This window comes from Saimiri boliviensis, chromosome 20 (genome assembly GCF_048565385.1).
Source record: "Saimiri boliviensis isolate mSaiBol1 chromosome 20, mSaiBol1.pri, whole genome shotgun sequence".
Classification (NCBI taxonomy): Eukaryota; Metazoa; Chordata; class Mammalia; order Primates; family Cebidae; genus Saimiri; species Saimiri boliviensis.
The window spans coordinates 8,505,445-8,525,316 of record NC_133468.1 but is presented as its reverse complement, the minus strand read 5'-3'; the positions used below and the strand labels follow the sequence as shown (position 1 = coordinate 8,525,316).

The 19,872-nt window shown below is 41.0% G+C and overlaps 1 protein-coding gene across 3 annotated transcripts in view; it reads left to right on the top strand.

The window, feature by feature from the left end:
- The window catches only part of SFXN1 (sideroflexin 1), a 43,907-nt gene that overhangs the window by 11,789 nt on the left and 12,246 nt on the right, over window positions 1–19,872 (top strand). For 2 of the 3 annotated variants that reach the window (XM_039460565.2, XM_074390538.1), the window contains exons 3-8: window positions 9,880–10,050; window positions 10,924–11,022; window positions 12,553–12,628; window positions 13,214–13,299; window positions 14,563–14,690; window positions 17,744–17,793. In XM_039460565.2, coding sequence (XP_039316499.1) covers window positions 9,880–10,050; window positions 10,924–11,022; window positions 12,553–12,628; window positions 13,214–13,299; window positions 14,563–14,690; window positions 17,744–17,793 — 610 coding nt within the window. The remainder of the gene's footprint in view (window positions 1–9,879; window positions 10,051–10,923; window positions 11,023–12,552; window positions 12,629–13,213; window positions 13,300–14,562; window positions 14,691–17,743; window positions 17,794–19,872) is intronic. The other variant, XM_074390539.1, reaches the window with a different exon arrangement.

Here is a 19,872-nt window from a genome sequence, read left to right as displayed (position 1 = left end):
AATAAGCTGTAACATAAGGTGATTCCTCAAATAATTAAACATGAATCACCATGTGACCCAGCAGTTCCACTTCTGGGTATATAGAAATGAAAGCAGCAACCTGAACAGATACTTATACACCCATGTACATAGCAGCATTATTCACAGTAGCCTAAAGTTGGAAGCAACCCCAGTGTCCTTTAGCCGATGAGCAGATGAACAAATGTGGTTTCACTGTACAGTGGAATCCCATACAATGAAATATTATTCAGCCTTCAAAAGGAGGAGACTTCTGATGCATGCTACAACATGGTTGATCCTTGAAGACATTGAGTAAAGTAAGCTAGTCTCAAGAGGACAAATACTGTGTGATTTCATTTATATGAGGTACCTAGAGTAGTCAAATTCACAGAGACAGAAAGTAGAATCGTAGTTGCCAGAGGCTGGAGGATGAGGGAATGGGGAGTTAGTGTTTATTGGGTACAGAGTTTTAGATGCGGAAGTTGAAAATGTTCTAGACGTGGATAGTAGCGATGACCACACAATGATGTAAATGCACTTAATGTCACAGAACTATATACTTCAAAATGATTAAAATGTCTGGGCATGGTGGCTCACGCCAGTAATCCCAGCACTTTGGGAGGCCAAGACAGGTAGACCACCTGAGATCAAGAGTTCAAGACCAGCCTGGCCAACATGGTGAAACCCTGTCTGTACTAAAAATACAAAATGTTAGCCGGGCGTGGTGGCAGGCACTTATAATCTGAGCTATATGGGAGGCTGAGGCAGGAGAATCACTTGAACCCAGGAGGCAGAGGTTATAGTGAGCCAGGATCGTGCCACTGCACTCCAGCCCAGGTGACAAGAGCAAAACTCCATCTCAAAAAAAAAAAAAACCAATTATTATAGGAGGAAATTCTAACATACCTTTTATGGTCTTTGATAGATTATCTAATCACATTAGAATTTTTATGCTCTTTTAATTCTTTGATCAAAACAACAATCAAATTACAAAGTAAAAACAATGAGAAAATGAATGTGAAACCTTAAGGCATTGTACACAGGGAAAAGTTTATTAAAGCTTTACATATCTGTGATTAAACAATAAAAGCCAACAATGACTGAACTGAGAATTCAGCTTAAGAAATTAGAGAACAACAGACTAATAAAAAAGAAAATAGCTAATACTGCAAAGTACTTCCTGGATACTGCTTTAATCATTTTACATTTACTAATGTAAACCTCACAACCTTTCAACGTAGGTATTGTTATTTCCGTTTTGAGGCCGAGGCGGGTGGATCACGAGGTCAAGAGATCGAGACCATCCCGGTCAACATGGTGAAACCCCGTCTCTACTAAAAATACAAAAAAATTAGCTGGGCGTGGTGGCGCGTGCCTGTAATCCGAGCTACTCAGGAGGCTGAGGCAGGAGAATTGCCTGAACCCAGGAGGCGGAGGTTGCGGTGAGCCGAGATGGTGCCATTGCACTCCAGCCTGGGTAACAAGACCGAAACTCCGTCTCAAAAAAAAAAAAAAGAAACAGAGGCGTTAACGGAATCCTTACCACAGTAGGTGGTAGAGCCAGGATTGAAACCCAGACAGTCTGACCACAGAGTTCATGCTGTTAACTACCACATACACTACTTTTCAAAACACAGAGGACTTAATTTTAAAAAGTCATAAATTAACAGGATTAAAAAAATAAATGTAAGAAATTGTCCTTTGATAAATCCGGAAAAGGATAAGCCTCTGGTAAGTCTAACCAATCTAAAGGAAACAAAACTCAAAATATATAATGAAAGGAATAAGAAAGCTACCTGAAAGAGAAATCGAATATAAAAGTAAAGCCTACTATATAGCTTTTTTGCTAAAGATTTTTAAAATCTTAGTGGTATATAACATTCTATGAATACAGTAGATAGATTACCAAAACTGACTCAATCCTAAAGGAGGCAGGGAAAGGGAGGAAAAGGTATGAGGAGGAGATGTGACAAACAGAAAACAAATAGCAAGATAGTAATGAAAGAAAAGTCTTTCCCACAAAAATCTCAAAGGCCAGATGGCTTTACACAGGTAAAGAAAGAATTTTTCCACAAGAAGAACTCCTGCAGAAAGTAGAAGAGTCAGAAAACACTTCATCATTCATCTCATGAAGCTACAAATAACCCTGATGCAAAACCAGAAAAAGGGATTAAAAGGAAAAATGACTAATACCCCTCATAAACATAGACACAAAGTTCTTAGCAGAATTTAACAAGTTAAATCTACCCAGAAAGGGCAACACCCAAAATAAGCAGAACTCAAGTGGAGTTATGACAAGAATGCAAGATGGGTTTCGCGTTTAAAAATCACTGTTATCAGTAGACTAAAACAGAAAACGGTATTATCATATCAATAGATGCAGAAAAAGCAGACAAAACTCCAACATCCATTCATGATACAGCCGTCAGAAAACTAGAAATAGAAGGGGAAGGTACATCTACAAAAACCCTACAGCTAACATCAAACCTAACGGTGAAATTATGAACACATGCCTCCTGAGACGGTGGCGGGGGGGGGTTGGGGGGCAAGGCAAGGATTTCTGCTGTCACTGCTTTTCTTCAGTGTTGTGCTAGAGGTTCTAACTAGGGCAGAGAAACTTTAAACATTTTTTTCAAAAAAGACAAAGATAGGAAATGAAAAAGGTAAACTTTCCTTATTCACAGAAAACGTCATCATCTATATAGAAAGAATTTACCAGGCTGGTGGATCTCCTAAGGTCAGGAGTTTGAGACCAGCCTGGCCAACATGGTGACACCCTGTCTCTACTAAAAATACAAAATTAGCCAGGCATGGTGACACATGTCTGTAATACCAGCTACTTAGGAGGCTGAGGCAGGAGAATCACTTGAACCTGGGAGGTAGAGGTTGCAGTAAGCTGAGATGGTACCATTGTACTCCAGCCTGGGTGACAAAAGCAAAACTCTGTCTCAACAACAAAAACAAAAAGAATTTACCAAAAAATCAACTAGGATAAGTGAGTTTAGTAAGGTTACAAGATACAAGATCAATATACAAAAATTCAGTTTCATTTCTGTTGTAGTAGCAATTAACAATTTTGAAATTTTTTAAATAATGCCATTTTCAGTAGCAACAAAAATATTAAGTACTTGGAGATCACTTTAACAAAATATATAAAATGCCTGTACACCAAGACAGACACACACACACACACACACACACACACACACACACACACAAATTACAGAGAAAAAACAGCTTGGAGTCTTTTTTAAATGGAGAGATATACAGTGTTCCTGGATTGGAAGACTCAACATTGTTAAGATGTCATCTCTTCCCAAATTGATACAGGATTCATTGTAATCATCAAAACTCCAGCAGGCTCTTTTTAGACACTGGCCAGCGAGTTCTAACGTTTATATGGAAATACAGGGAGCTTAGAATATTGGAAACAATTTTGAAAAAGAATAAAGTTGAGAAACTTATACTACCTGGTCTTAAGACTGACTATAAAGCTCTCGTAGTAAAGACAGGTTAGCATTGGTGTAAGGAGACATATTTAGATCCACGTGACAGAAGAGTAACCTGAAATAGGCACAAACATCTGTAGTTAACGGACTTTATACAAAGGGGAGATAATTCAATAAGAAAAAGATATTCTGTTCAATGAATAGTTGTGAAAAAATTAGATTGTTATATAAAAAGTGGATCTTGATCCTTACCTCATCCTGTAAAAAAAATTTAACTTGAAATGGATAAGAGACCTAAGTATACCAGCTAACAATATTAAACTTCTAGGGTAAATGAGAGAAAATCTTTAGGACTTTGATATGGGCCAAAAAAAAATTTTTTTTTTTTTTTTTAGACAGTCTCTCTCAGTTGCCCGGGCTGGAGTGCAGTGGCACGATCTGGGCTTACTGCAGCCTCCACCTCCCTGGTTCAAGCAATTCTCCTGCCTCAGCCTCCTGAATAGCTGGGATTACAGGCATGCACCACCATGCCCAGCTAATTTTTTATATTTTTAGTAGAGACAGGGTTTCACTGTTAGCCAGGATGGTCTCGATCTCCTGAGCTCAGGTGATCCACCCACCTCAGCCTCCCAGAGTGCTAGAATTACAGGCGTGAGCCACTGAGCCCAGTGATATGTACAAAAATTTCTTAGATAAGACATAAGAATGACCAATGATCAATTGAAACAGAAAGAAAGGAAAATCACTGATAAATTGGACTTCATCAAAAGTAAAAAGTCTTTTTATGACCGAAGACACTGTTTAGAAAATAAAAATGCAATTCACAGACTGGAGAAAAATATTTGCAAAATGTGTATTTCATAAAGGATTTGTATCCAGAAGATATAAAGAACTTTATCAATATTGAATGGTATCAATTGAACTATATCACTCAGTAATTACCCAACTCATTTTTTTTAAATTGGCAAAAAAATTTGAGTAGACTGAGACACTTGGTCATAGAAAATACAGGAATAGAAAGTTAGCATATGGAAGGATGCTCAGCATCATTCGTTACTAGGGAAATGCAAATCCGCAAGGAGATGCGACTTCACACCTATTTCACCTACTAGACTTCGTAACCACCCACTGGGTTCACCTTGCCTCCTGCTAGACAGAACCAATTTATCAAGATAGGGGAATTGCAAGGGAGAAAGGGTGATTCACGCAGAGCCAGCTGTACAGGAGACAGGAGTTTTGTTATTACTCAAATCAGTCTCCCCGAGCATTCTGGGATCAGAGTTCTTAAAGATAATTTGGTGGGTAGGGGCTTGCGAAGTGGGGAGTGCTGATTGATCAGGTTGGAGATGGAATCAAAGGGGGTCAAAGTGAGGTTTTCTTAATGTCTTCTGTCACTGTATGAGTCCATTTGTATGACATTCTTGAAAAGGCAATATAGTGTTAGAAATTAGATCCATTGGTTGGCAGGAAATGAGGGAATAATTCCAGAGGGGCCCAAGGGAACTGCTGGGGACATGGAAATACCCTATACCACAATTCTGGGGTGGTTACACCACGGAGCACATTTTTTCAAAACTTGTCAAATTGGGCACTTAAAGTAGATGACTTTTATGGTATTTAAATTATACCTCATTAAAGCTGATTTAGTTTTTAAATATTATGAGATCATAGGGGGAAAAAGGAAATGCTTCCCAATTCATTGCAACCCTGATATAATAAATAATAAAAAATATATATACAAAAAGAAAATAATGGCCTGTCTTACAAATGGATAATACAAAAATCCAAAGTAAAACACCAACACATAACATCCACCCTTGTGTTAAAACATGAACTGGTAGAATTTATTCCAAGAATGAAAGGTGATTTATATTTAGGACATTTATTAATGTAATTTATTACATCAGTATGTCAGAGGAAAAAAGCCACATCTTGATAGATACCCAAAAGAAGGTAAAGGTATATATCTATTTCCCATAAAATAATTAATCAGCTAGGAATAATGTGTAGTACTTCTTTAATTATTAAGAATGCAGTTCGGGCGCGGTGGCTCAAGCCTGTAATCCCAGCACTTTGGGAGGCCGAGGTGGATGGATCACGAGGTCAAGAGATCGAGACCATCCTGGTCAACAAGGTGAAACCCCATCTCTACTAAAAATACAAAAAAAAAAAAAAAATTAGCTGGGCATGGTGGCGCGCACCTGTAGTCCCAGCTACTCGGGAGGCTGAGGCAGGAGAATTGCTTGAACCCAGGAGGCGGAGGCTGTGGTGAGCCGAGATCGCGCCGTTGCACTCCAGCCTGGGTGACAAGAGCGAAACTCCATCTCAAAATAAAAAAAAAAGAATGCATATCTCATATCAGTAGTGAGCACTGCATGAAATAATGGAACACTAGAGCTGAACTTCCCAGAAGGACCTCTAAAGGAAAGGAATGGAATACTCAGAGAAAGAAAAGAGGGAAGCAGGGGAAGGGAGAGAGGGATCAAGTGAGGGAGAGAGAAAGGAGGAGGCCTTTGGTAACCAAATTTGAGAAAGTTCACATTCCACTCGAGAGTGTCACATTCTATTAACTGTTCAAAGTTTCCAAAAAGTCCAGGAATAAAAATGAAGCTGCTTAATCATTTTTCCCAAACTCGAACATGAGCCCTTTCTTTTTTTTTTTTTTTTTTTTTTTTTTCATAATGTATGTAATATCTAAGAGAATACTCAGCCGGGCACAGTAGCTCTTGCCTGTAATCCCAGCAGTTTGGGAGGCCGAGGTGGGCAGATCACGTGAGGTTAGGAGTTTGACACCAGCCTGGCCAACTTGATGAAATCCCATCCCTACTAAAAATTAAAAAGCTAGCTGGGCGTGGTGGCACACACCTGTAATCCCAGCTACTCTGGAGGTCGAGGCAGGAGAATCGTTTAAACCTGGGAGGCGGAGGTTGCGGTGAGCCAAGATTGCACAACTGCTCTCCAGTCTGGGTGACAGTGCCATACTCCATCTCAAAAAAAAAAAGAGAGAGAGAGAGAGACCGTAATCAACTGAAAAACCAGAGAACAAATAAAAATACAATGAGACTACTTATAGTAGACACAAAACAACCGTAGTTCTTTCTGTATACCAGCAACAAGCAATTAGACAGTATTTTTTATTCTCTTCATAAGAACAGTTTTCAAAAATGTAAAGGACCTGGGAGGAAACGTACCCAGAAATTTGCATCAATAATGAAAACACTTGGAGTCATGATAAGTTTGGGTAAATGGAGAGATGTGCAGTAGGGTGGAAAGGCTGGAGATTGCAGAGGTATCAGTTTTCCCCAGATTAATACAGTTTCAGTCAAAATACAATTGTGATCACCTATAAAATGGGTAAAATCATTCTAAGGTTTATCTGGGAGAATAAATTAATATCTAATGCATTTTAGAAATAGCAAAAGAAGAAGAGAGTGTGGGACGATTGCTCTATCAAATATTAAAATTGACTATCAAATTAAAATGGTGGGTATTGGCAGCAGAATGTGTAGATAAGTGGAAACACAATAGAAAGTCTAGAAATCAAGGCTAGTATTCACAAACTCTTAACTGCTGCAGGCCAGCCAAAAGAGAAAGTTAAGCAAGTTTCACATTTTTTTTTTTTTTTTTTTTGAAATGGAGTTTCATTCCTGTTCCCCAGGCGGAAGTGCAGCAGCGCTGTCTTAGCTCACTGCAACCTCTGCCTCCCAGGTTCAAGCGATTGTCCTGCCTCAGCCTCCTAAGTAGCCAGGACTGCAGGATCCTACCACCACACCCAGCTAATTTTTATATTCTTTAGAAGAGATGGGGTTTCACCGTGTTGGCCAAGCTGGTGTCAGACTCCTGACCTCAGGTGATCCACCTGCCTCAACCTCCCAAAGTATTGGCTTTACAGGCATGAGCCACTAGGCTCAGTCCACATTTCATATTATGGGAATTCCAAATACATTAAAAACTTAAATGACGAAAAGAAACAACTGTTCTGAGAATGCTAGAAATATGAGTGAACATTTATGTAATTGTTCTTGATAGAAACTTTATTTGTTCCTACCTGATTACATAAAAATAATGATTTTCAGGACAGCAGATAACACAGCCAAAAAATAAAAATTGGGGTTATCTGCAGTGTATAAAGTATGCATGCAAATTACATAAATAACAATGATGCTGCTGTGGATGGTGATGTTTTTTAAAAAGACACAGTCAAGTAGAGAAAAAAGATAAAAGACATATCTAAAGTTTTAACGTTCTACGTAGCTTTTGTTCCAACAAATTTACTCATTTCTTTCAGAATAATTTTGTATGTGGGGATAGATTTATTTATGAGGGTTTAAAATTAGAAGCAATTAATACGCCCAACACTAGGAAATTGGTATATATTACAATATTTTATAATCATATAGTAGAATACTATGAAGCACTTTAAAAGATGGTGTATTCATTTCTTAAGGCTGCCGTGACAAATTGCCACCAACTTGAGCCTCACGTTATGAACGCTTGAGGTCTGATATCAACGTGTCAGCAGGGCCATGCTCCCTCTGAGAATCCTTCCTTGGGGCTATCAAGGTTCTAGAAGCTGTAGGAATTTTTTGGTGCTCCTTGGCTTGTGGGTACATCACTATCATCTCTGCCTCCTTCATCACTTGGCCTTCTGTGTGATTGCACATGGCCTCCCTATAAGGACACCATTCATGGAATTTAGGGACCACTCTAATCCAGTATGACTTCATCTTAACTAATTGCATCAGTAAAGACCCCATTTCCAAATAGGGTCGCATTCCGAGGTTGCAGATGGACATGAATTTGGAGGAGACACTGTTCAACCCAGTATAGATTATATAGAAGACTATCTTTGTTTGTTTGTAGAAAGTGATTTATTTAAAGAGAGAGAAACAGGAGGAGAGAAAAAGAAACAGGTAACTCTCACACTGAGTGAGAGAATCCAGAAAGATGGAAACAGGAGAGGAAAGCAGCTTCCACACTGAGTGGAAGGGAATAGAGAGAGGTGGAGTTTAGGAGGGGAAGACAGGCTTCCACGAGAGACTGTGGAAGGGGACTCCAGAGGGAAAATCCAGGATAGAGAAAAACAGCTTCCACGAAGGGAGTGTTCATGGAAGGAGATCCAAACGTGAAGTCCCAAGAAGACTATCTAAAGACACAGAGAAATGTTTACAGTATATTACTGAATAAAGAAGGTGGTTATAAAGCAGCAGGCCTGGTGTGAAGTCTTTAAGTAAACACATCATATTTAGATCCTAGAAGAGAGATTGAAAATATACTCATGAAAACATTACCAGTGGAGATGAGTAGGTAAAGGCTTGAGTGATTTTAATTGCTCTAATGGATTCCTGTATTTTCTAAATTTTTGATAATGAGTATGTGTTTGTTTGATAAAGGGAAGAAATCAAGAATGATGTACCTATCTTTTTTTTTTTTTTCATCAAGCGTCTTCCTGAGGCTGGACGTGGTGGCTTACGCCTGTAATCCAGCATTTTGGAGGCCCTGGCAGGCAGATTGCGTGAGCCCAAGAGTTCAAAACCAGCCCAGGCAACCAAGGAAACCCTGTGTCTACAAAAATGCAAAAAAAAAAAATTAGCCAGGCATGGTGATGCATGCCTATAGTCCCAGCTACTCAGGAAACTGAGGTGGGAGGATCACTTTAGCCTGGGAATTCAAGGCTGCGGTGAGCTGAGTTCACACCATTGCACTCCGGCCTGGGTGACAGAGTAAGACCCTGTCTTAACAAAAAAAAAACAACAACAAAAATTCTTTCTGAACTAGTTTTTCATTCTATAGGTATAAAAATGAATTAATATTCTTAATTGCCATAACTTTTGTCTAGTTGGTTAAAATATTTTAGAGTTTACAAATTCAAAATACATTATAAAATATGTCACTTAAAGAATATTTCAAAGTTGGAAGCTTCCCTATTCCCTATATACAATTTCTTTTCTGGCTTTTCAAAATTACAGATAATTTGAGATGAATGGGTTTGAATTTTTTTTTTTTTAAGAGAGGGTCTTGCTCTGTCCAGGCTGGAGTGCAGTGGTATGATCACTGCACACTGCAGCCTCAACCTGCCAGGCTCAAGTGATCCTCTTGCCTCAGCCTCCCAAGTAGCTGGGACCACAGACGTATATTGCTCAAGCTGGTTTTGAACTCCTGGGCTCAAGAAATCCTCTTGCTTCAGCCTCCCAAAGTGCTGGGATTACAGGCAGGAGCCACTGAACCTGGCCTGAAATGTTCATTTTAAGTGCTTATTGTCCTGTACATTTTGAAATTTTTACTGACCGTATGTAACAGATTTGTCACTCCATCCAAGCACAAGTGTTTCGGGTGAGCATAAACTTTTAAAACCTGTAGCCACCTGTCTCTAGGGCACTGGGGAGATACTTGAAATGAGCAATTGCCATATTATTTGTTGTTTTCTTAGGCAAGGAATTGTTCCTCCTGGTCTTACAGAAAATGAATTGTGGAGAGCAAAGTACATCTATGATTCAGCTTTTCATCCTGACACTGGTGAGAAGATGATTTTGATAGGAAGAATGTCAGCCCAGGTTCCAATGAACATGACCATCACAGGTTGTATGATGACCTTTTACAGGTAAGTTATGAATATGTAGCAACAGTTTGTTTAATACTACAGAAGCTCAAAGTACATTTTTATATGGAAATAATTTTGTTGAAATAAATGTTATTTGATAGTACATAAAGTGACAAACATGGTCATTAGCTTGATTGAGTCGTGCCAAAATGTATTTATGAATCAAAACATCACGTTGAAACTCCTTCAATACTGATGAAAAAAAAAAGTCATTTCACTTTTCATTCCGTTGTGTTTAAATGTTGCTACTCTGGGAGTCTTTTTTTTTTTTTTTTTTTTAAACCTTTCCCCTCTGCTAAATAGCATCTTCTTTGTTTTTCAGAAGGAGGTCAAATTTTTTTTTCTAAATCTTAGCCCCAAAAGAGAATGAGTTGGAGAAAGAAAATGAAGAGAGTCTGCAGGCAAATTCTGCTTTGATTCCATTCATACAGATATAGGTATAGATATAAGTGTATATATAGGCACACTAAAGGTCTATCTGTAGGCATAGATACAGAGCGTTGCACATGCTGTTAGAAGGGCCCAGGACTGCTTGGCTAAAAAGATACAAATTGTGTCTTTTTTTTTCCAAGAGAAGGGATCTGGCATTTGTTGAATGTCTATTCTGTGCCAGGCTCTCTATAAATTTTACCTTACTTCACCCTCATAGTAACCTTCTGAGCTTGGCATTATCTATATCCAAGGAACAAGGAAACTGATGACTCCAGATGATAAAAGCTTGCGTAGCACACGGGTCCTACGCCTGTGACCTTGTCCCAGCTTTCTCCCTTCCCCAGTACAGCTCCTGTCTGGTTACTGCTGTTCACGTTTTCTAGTCCATGCAGCGGCTAGGTCCCAGTGATGGTGGGTATGTGATGGGTGGCTCTGTTTTAGGACGACGCCGGCTGTGCTGTTCTGGCAGTGGATTAACCAGTCCTTCAATGCCGTTGTCAATTACACCAACAGAAGTGGAGATGCTCCCCTCACTGTCAAGTAAGGCTGTGAGATTTGACCGCTCTCTTCAGTTCTCCATCCTTCATTTTATTAAGTGATGATACTCTTCTATTTAAAAAAGCACATGCGTGCAAATTGTTTATATGGTTCCAAATATCACGTAGTATCTTTTTTGTAGCTTTTTAAGTGTTTCTTTTTCTCTTGCTCTATCAGGAAAACTGTCTTCTTCCAGCCTGTCTTCTCAGACATTATTCATTGCATTTAGAGGTGCCGGCAGGATGATACCTCCTGCCCACCCTGGAGCTCATGGCCCTGTAGGACACACAGCAGGCAACATTGGTCTGGCCTCTGATAAGTGACAGGCTGTTCCCCCATCTACACTGCCTGAGTCAACAGACACCAACTTGAAAAGCAGAGGAGACATAGTGTGGTCTCTGCAGAAATCAAGGGGAGACCATGGCAGTGTGACCTTTATGTCTGATTTGTTTTTAAAATAGCGCATCTGTGGAGCCCAAAGGAAAACAATGAGTTTAAATTTTTGTCACCTGTTTTTTAAAAAAATAGGCTAGGCCGGGCGCGGTGGCTCAAGCCTGTAATCCCAGCACTTTGGGAGGCCGAGGCGGGTGGATCACGAGGTCGAAAGCTCGAGACCATCCTGGTCAACATGGTGAAACCCCGCCTCTACTAAAAAAAAAATACAAAAAAACTAGCCGGGCGTGGTGGCGCGTGCCTGTAATCCCAGCTACTTAGGAGGCTGAGGCAGGAGAATTGCCTGAGCCCAGGAGGCAGAGGTTGCGGTGAGCCGAGATCGCGCCATTGCACTCCAGCCTGGGTAACAAGACTAAAACTCCGTCTCAAAAAAAATAAAAATAAAAAAATAAAAAAATTGGCTAACAAGGTTTTAGTTAACCAAAAATGTTAGTTAGCATAATTGTATTACACTTGAAAGAAAAGTGCTTTTTTATCACTTAAAATTGCTTTTGACAACCCATATTCTTCGGCTGTTATCATATGGAACAAAGGATCTTGAAATCTGCAGCCCAGTGGTGTTTATCACAATTCAAATTTCTTTTAAAAGAAGAATTGCTTGGGCATTACAGTTTTCAGATGATAAGACGGTATTTTTATGTAGTTAAGATACCATTTTTTAAATGGCGGCACTTCATTTTTGCTTTCAGTGTGTATATTAATATTTTGAGAAGTGTTTTTTAAGCAAATATGCTCCAGATATTTAGCCCAATATGCATTCCCCTGTATTCATAGCTTCCTGCATACAGCTCCCCTCCTTCCCACAAATGCAATATGGTTATTTATTTATTTTTTTAACCAACTAACTTTAAAGAATCCATGTCCACTTTTTTGGAGTTATCGTCAAGAGACGTGTGAAGAATGCCATTTTTTACTGTCTGCTTGCTTTTTCTCCAGATTCCTCTGTTTGTAGAGTGGTAACAAATACTGTTTTGTAGACTCCGCGTTCTGAATCGCGCTCCTTTGTTTCCCTTTTATTTCTCCAAATACTGTTGCCCCAGCGCCTCCTCGTCATCTACGTAATATCCTTTTCTCTTTCAGTGAGTTGGGAACAGCTTATGTTTCTGCAACAACCAGCGCTGTAGCAACAGCTCTAGGACTTAATGCACTGACCAAGGTACTCAGACTTGTATTTCCATAGTAAAGCTGCTTCATTTGTTATTACCTCTCTGGCTCTAAATCCCTCTATTGTTTCTTAAAATAGTTCAAGTTGTATGGCTGTCTTTTATACTCCTTATCTTCAGCTGCATATTGTAGTTATATCTTCCAGTAAGTTTGGGAAGAGTTGAAGAGCTGGTGAGCAACACCTGCCAGGACTGTGGTCTGCGCCTGGCTCTGTGTACAAAGTGCTGAATGTTCACACATTGTAACAGCCCCCCAGAGGCGTGGCAGTGGGCAGTGGGCTTCAGGCCACAGCTCTGAAGGGAGGCAAGAGCATCTCTCTCTCTCGGCACTCCAAAGCCCATGCATCCTCCTGCATCCACACTCAGCTAAAATGCCTTAGAAGCTTGCATGGTCCCAATACACCCATGTGGGAAATAGACAGGTACTCTACTAGGACAAGTTTTGAAAGTATTCTTGGCCTGAGTTTCTATGCAAATAGGACTCTGCCTTTTTCAGAGCGTTCAGGAAGAAATAAGTTATTTCCATTCACTAGCGCAGGAAAAATTAGATAAAGCTTTTGAAATTTTCTCCTCTGCAGCATGTCTCACCACTGATAGGACGTTTCGTTCCGTTTGCTGCCGTAGCTGCTGCTAATTGCATTAACATTCCATTAATGAGGCAAAGGTAAGACGAATATGCACTCTTAGTAGGGATGTGTGCTTGACAGGAGAGGCTCTTGTAATGATTAGTTTTGTTGAAACTTTCAAATATTTGTTTTAATATGTACAGGTGAAATTATATGAGATCTTGGATTTCCTTCAAAATAAACTGGAGTTGGGGGTGAGGATGGGCTCATTGATAAAACAAGCTTAGCCATGAGTTGCTAATTATTGAAGCAGGCTGAGTGCGGGGAAGGGGCCGTGCTGGAATAGTCTTTCTGTGTCTGTATAATAAAAAGTTTAAAGGATATATCTGAAGTTTACATTGAGTTGTGCTTGGGTTGGACAAAGACAGTCTAGCCAAAGAAAATTTATTCTCTAAAATAGATTCCCTTTTTTTCCTCCAGAATTTTCTTTTGTGGCTTAAAGTAAGATTATTCTGTATCTTTGGAAGTATTGTTTTAGAACTGGCAAAAATTAAAGGAGAAGAAAGAACAACAAAAGCATTTTGGAATGGATAACGAAAAAAGGGTAACGGTCGGAGTTAGAGTGTTAGTAACCGTAGTTAATAAATATACAGTAGGGCCATGTACGAGTGACTCTTTCCATGTCAGCATATTAAGCTAGTTGACTTAATAATGCTGTGTCTTATATCTATTTCTCATTTGGAAAGTTGCTCACATTTGCACATGAGCATAGAAATTAGCTTTTTCCTGAAGTTAGCATAGCCACTCTTTGAATTGTGTTGTTACTGAAAAAGATACACCCTGTTTTAAAAGTTTACTTGTTTCATTTCTATCTAAGGAGGATTAAACTTCCCATGGTATTTAAAAATAGATGTGTCAGATGGGCATAGTGGCTCACGCCCGTACACCCGTAATCCCAGCACTTTGGGAGGCCAAGGCAGGTGGATCACCTGAAGTCGGGAGTTCAAGACCAGCCTGGTCCACATGGCAAAACCCCGGCTCTACTAAAAATACAAACGTTAGCTGGGCACGCTGGCACAAGCCAATAATTCTAGTCACTCAGGAGGCTGAGGCAGGAGAATTGCTTGAACTCGGAAAGCGGAGGTTACAGTGAGCAGAGATCACACCACTGCACTCCAGCCTGGGTGACAGAGTGAGACTCCATCTCAAAAAAAAAAAAAAAAAGATGTGCTCAGTACCAAAAATGACACTTGAGTGGGTATTTGAATTAAGTATAGGTTTGATCTTTCCCAGTGTAGTACTATTTCAGGACATTTATTGAAGGCATTGGTAGAGCTCTCTGCATGTGTTTTGCTCTGCAGGGAACTCAAAGTTGGCATTCCCATCATGGATGAGAATGGGCACCGCTTGGGGGAGTCGGCAAACGCTGCGAAACAAGCCATCACGCAAGTCGTCGTGTCCAGGATTCTCATGGCAGCCCCTGGCATGGGTTAGCAGGACTCCGTCATGTATTCCATAGATACAGGTTGAACAAGTCTTCACAGATCCGTGAACCAGAAAACAAACACAAATATTGCACCTCTTAGTGGAAATTGCCTTCCAGTGGGGGTGGCATAAAATAAACAAGTAAATAAAGTACATAGTGTATGCAGAGGTGGTGAGGGCTAAGGGGGCAAGGTGGGTAAGGGCGTGTAGGGGTGGAGGTAGGGCAGCCGGGGAATAGCACTGGGTGGAGATGTGGGGGTGAGCCAAGCAGGTATCAGGGATGAGTACTCTGGCAGAGGGAGCTACACAGGCAGGAGTTTGCCGGGTGTGTTGGAGGCATCACAGGTGCAGCTGGGGCACAGTGGGAGGGCTGGGGAGCAGTAGGAAGCGAGTCAGGAGGCCACAGAAGGCAAAGGGTGGATGGCAGCCCCAGCGTTTCACCCTTGGCTTTTAGTCTGAGAGATCAGAAACCAGGCAGGATTTTGAATCACAGTCTGATTTAGGTTTTGTGTGTGTGTGACGCTGGGTGCTGGGTTGAGAATAATAGGCTGAAGGGGAACGGAAATGTTGAATGGAGGCTGTTTAGGAGGCTGTCTCGGTAATCCAGGCAAGAGCCAGTGACGGGCTGGACCAGGGCCAGACAGTGACAGTTTGACCAGAAGGAATCGATCTTTATAAACCTCGAAATGAAACTTCCAAAAGTCCTTGGGTAGAAGTAATTTCTACTGAAGATTTATTTGTATCAGTGGGAAATCCTTGGAACCTGAAGCAGATTGGAATGGTTGGAGCCGGTATTGATAAAACGTGTGCCAAGCCACTACTCAGTTTCCCCTATGGGGACTGGGGTCAGCATGACCAAAAGTAGAAAGTCTACATTGTGTTTAGTTATGCTGAGAATCTAGTCCACCCTAAGGCTGCTTAGAGCTACCTTCAGACCAGGGGCCTGAAGAAAGTTATCAGACTGAAAAATCAGAGGGCCTGGGAGTCAAAGTGCTCTTCACAGAAAGAAACAAATTAGTGTGTTTCATGTTCATCATCTAAACTGAATGCAAACAGCACTTGGCAATTAAAATGAAGTTCTCCAATGAAGTATGCTTCGTCAGCTGCTGTCAGGTTATCCATTAATGCTATTTTGCAGTTTTTAAATTCCTTTTGTCACTGCAACTACTCATTAGCAGGCAAGGAAGAGCAGGCAACAAAAGCTGAAGAAAAGTGCATGAAGGAAAACTTTGAGGAACATTATATTCACATTCCAGCAAATTGGGGGGAAACTGCTATTATCTGATTTAATACAGGAGTGCCCTGGTGCCCTGGCTGAGGCTAGTGTGTTCTGTAGGTATGGCAGCCCAGCCACAGTCCTGAAACCTGGGCAAAGCATCCCCTGAGTCCAGGACCAGCACGTTTGTCACTAACCTAAGAGGAGGTGATGGAGGCCACTCCGGCATGCCTACTGAGCCCTGATTTCCAGATTTGCTGAAATCAAGGTTGCAGCTCCAGCTTCTGCCCTGGATCTGTTTTGTTGTTGTTATTGTTGTTGAGACAGGGTATTTCGCTGTCCCCCCAGGCTGGAGTGCAGTGCTGTGATCATGGCTTACTGCAGCCTTAACTGTGACTACAGGCACACGCCACCACACCCAGCTAATTTATATATTTTTTATAGAAACAAGGTTTTGGCATGTTGCCCAACTGGCTTAGAACTCCTGGGATCAAATGATCCGCCCACCTCGGCCTCACAAAATGCTGGGTTTACAGTTGTGAGCCACCGTGTCCAGCCCTGGGTTTGCATTTGATTGTGGTCTTTTTTGTTTTGAATTCCCTTACTCCTCTTAAGAGTTCAGCAAGCCCAGCCCGCCACATCCATTCCTAGTGATTTCAAACACTATTTAGTCTCCAGAGATGAAATATAATCTTTCTGCCCTAGTGAAATGTATAAGAGTAATTGACACATTGAAGTAGTGGATATGACAGTTTAGTCTGATAAAAGTTGTGAGAAAATAAATGAATGCTGCATACCACACACCCAAAGTTTTACATGCATTATTGTATCTAATCATCAGGATCAGTTGAATACAATTTCCCTAGAAGAAGAAAACAGAAAACTGAGGCTCAGAGAAGTGAGGTAACTTTTCCAGGGTCACACAGCTAGCAAGTGATCTAGCCCAGTAATCCCAAATCTTTTTGGCACCGGGGACCCATTTCATGGAAGACAATTTTTCCATGGACCAGGGGTCAGGGGGATGGTTTCGAGATGATTCAAGCACATTAAATTTATTGTATACTTTAGTTCTGTTATTACATTGTAATAGATAATGAAGTAATTATACAGCTCACCATCATGTAGTGTCAGTGGGAGCCCTGAGTTTGTTCTCCTGTAGCTAGACGGTCCCATCTGGGGGTGATGGGAGACAGTGACAGATCATCAGCCACTAGAGTCTCATACAGAGGGCACAACTTAGATCCCTTGCTTGTGCAGTTCACAATGGGGTCAGGGGCCCTGTGAGAATGTAATGCAGTCGCTGATCTGACAGGAGGCAGAGCTCAGGCATAATGCGAGCAATGGGGAGCAGCTGTAAATAGAGATAAAGCTTCACTCACCTGCCCGCTGCTCACCTCTTGCTGTGCAGCCCAGTTCCTAATAGGCTATGGACTCGTACCAGTCCCTGGCCAGCCCAAGGGTTGGGGACCCCTGGTCTAGCCTGTACTGAAGCAGTTTCTGTCTGACCCCAGGCAGGATTCTTTACACCATCCTCCCTGCCTTGTGCACTTTATTTTATTTTTATTTTTGCCTATTGAAACTTAAACTTCCTTTCAAGATTATGAAATTTTTCTGACTGGCAGAGGATGCAATATTACTTTTCAAAAATTTTGAAAATGAGAACAGTTTTTAATTTAATGAATTCAAATGTAATAATTCAAAGAATTACTATAAATTGTTTTTACTGTGACCATGTGGAAATACCCTAAAAGTGACAGAAGCAGTCAAACGGTTGAAAAAACAATTTTAAGCTGAAAATTGACATTAAATAAAGACTTAAGTGACTCTGTCTTTATTTCCAGCCATCCCTCCATTCATCATGAACACTTTGGAAAAGAAAGCCTTTTTGAAGGTAAGCTGTGGTTCTTTTGTCGTTTTCTAAACCCTTTTTATTTCTTTTCAGTTTTCAAACTTTACAGGTTATTTCCAACCTTAAACAGTAAAGCAATTGAAGGTCAGTTTCTCCTGGGCACTTATGTAAATGAAAAGATGTTCTCAGGAACATTTTATTTCTAATCTCAGATATTTGAAAAAGCTTTTTGCAAATAAAGACTGCTTCTATTGAAAGGTTATAAATCAGTTATACACACAGTGATGTATCGGATGCCCGGCTGGGTAAAATGAAGAGATGATGTGAATTTGGAACGATACGTGTACAAGTCAGTAGTCATCCTCTCAGGAATGAAAAGGTAATTTGGAGTAGCAGCTTCATGGGGTCTCAGTTTGGGAACAGTTACCACGGTTCCTCTCATCCCTCAGTGACAGACACTGAACAGAAGACACAGTTGGGCATGTTGCATAAGTTTCTTGCTGTGACAGATGGAGATTTCTGTAGATATACCCTGGCATTTTCTCATGCGAAGGAGCTGGCAAATGATAAAAGCAGTTAGCCCCATCTTAGCCCACCATTGCTGCATTGTTCCAGGCTGTTACACAATGATAAGATGAATAACTATTGTGTTCTCCCCACTTTCATCTTAATTTGTGTGTTTTTAGCTTTGCTTGATACTGTACCCTTTGATTGTCATTTGGAAGTGTACCACCTCGCCTTCTCTTCCCACAGAAGCCCTCTACCTACCCCACTCCCCACATGCAAGGGCCCACTGGTTTCAGAACCCCTGTGTGCAAGGCCCAGATTGATGATCAGGACAGCTCATGGCTCAGCCCCGGCACCTCACTGGCTACTAGGGGGCTCAGTTGTAGCTGTACGCCTTCAGACCTCAATGAAAGATACTGCTCTGAAAATGTAATGGCTAAACACTGTTAAGGTACCCATACATACCTACCATTTCCAAGTTCACGGTTGCTGGTCTTTGTTGCCTTTCACCCATGTGTAGAGGACCATAGGACGGAAATGATAGGGTAGTCATTGCTAAAATATACACAGAGGCAGCGTACATTAAAATCCTTACTTTTCCATGTTCCAAACACTTTCGCATTCTATTGTGAAGGCGGGCTTGACCTTGCCCCTTCTACAAAGGCAGAAGAGGTCACTTTCTTGGCAGCTCGCCATGCCCATGTGGTGGTGTTCGCCATGGTTGGCCGTCCCCTTGTTCCCACTGCTCCAGGGCCAGGTGTGCCTCCTCTGCAAGGATGTGCTTATCTGGGCTCTTACCTTAGAAATGACCAGACTCCTCCGCAAACATGAAACTAATTGAACATTCTGAGCTTTTTTTAAGCGGTGATGTTTGGGGAGCATTCGGCATGACTCATCCATCCCCCCACGCCTTATCTCTCCCCAAGTGGAGAGCTGGAAAAAACAGCATCAGCTGTGGGCAGGTGACTCACGGAAATTTTTGCAGTGAATCAGAAAGTTCACTGCCTAAAATCTAGTGCTTGAACAGTTTTCTTGAAGAATAGTTCCTGTTATCTCTTTAAACTTGGGTCATTCTTGATGGCACTTTCATTGGGAGTGAAATTGATATGGTTTGGAGCCCGTCTAGTTCTTACTCCTTAAGTTCTAATTCTTTCGTATCCCCTTTTGTAAAAGTGGACTGCGGCATCTACTCAGTAGGCGTTCAGAACTGGTAATTGAATGGGAATTTAGCATTTACTTGTTCATTCATGTGTTTTCAGCAGCCCTTTGCTGAAATCTTGTTTATGCCAACCAGTGTGGTAGACGCTAGAGTCCCAGAAAAAGGATATGACCCCTGCTCTCAGGGAGCATGGAGCATGATATGGGGAAGAGGGACAAGACAAATTGTTAAAATGCACAGTGTTTGAAGTTTGGGACACAGAGGGAACACACAGGAGGTATCTTACCCAACGAGTGTAGTTGAGCCAGGACTTCTTTGAAGAGGACTGGCCAAGAGCCACATGCTCTACAGAAGCTGAGCAAGTACACAGAGCATGAACTGTTGGAGATTTATGGATGGTTAGGTTGGCTAGGATATAAGCAATGTGTAAGAAACTGACTACACTATATATAAAA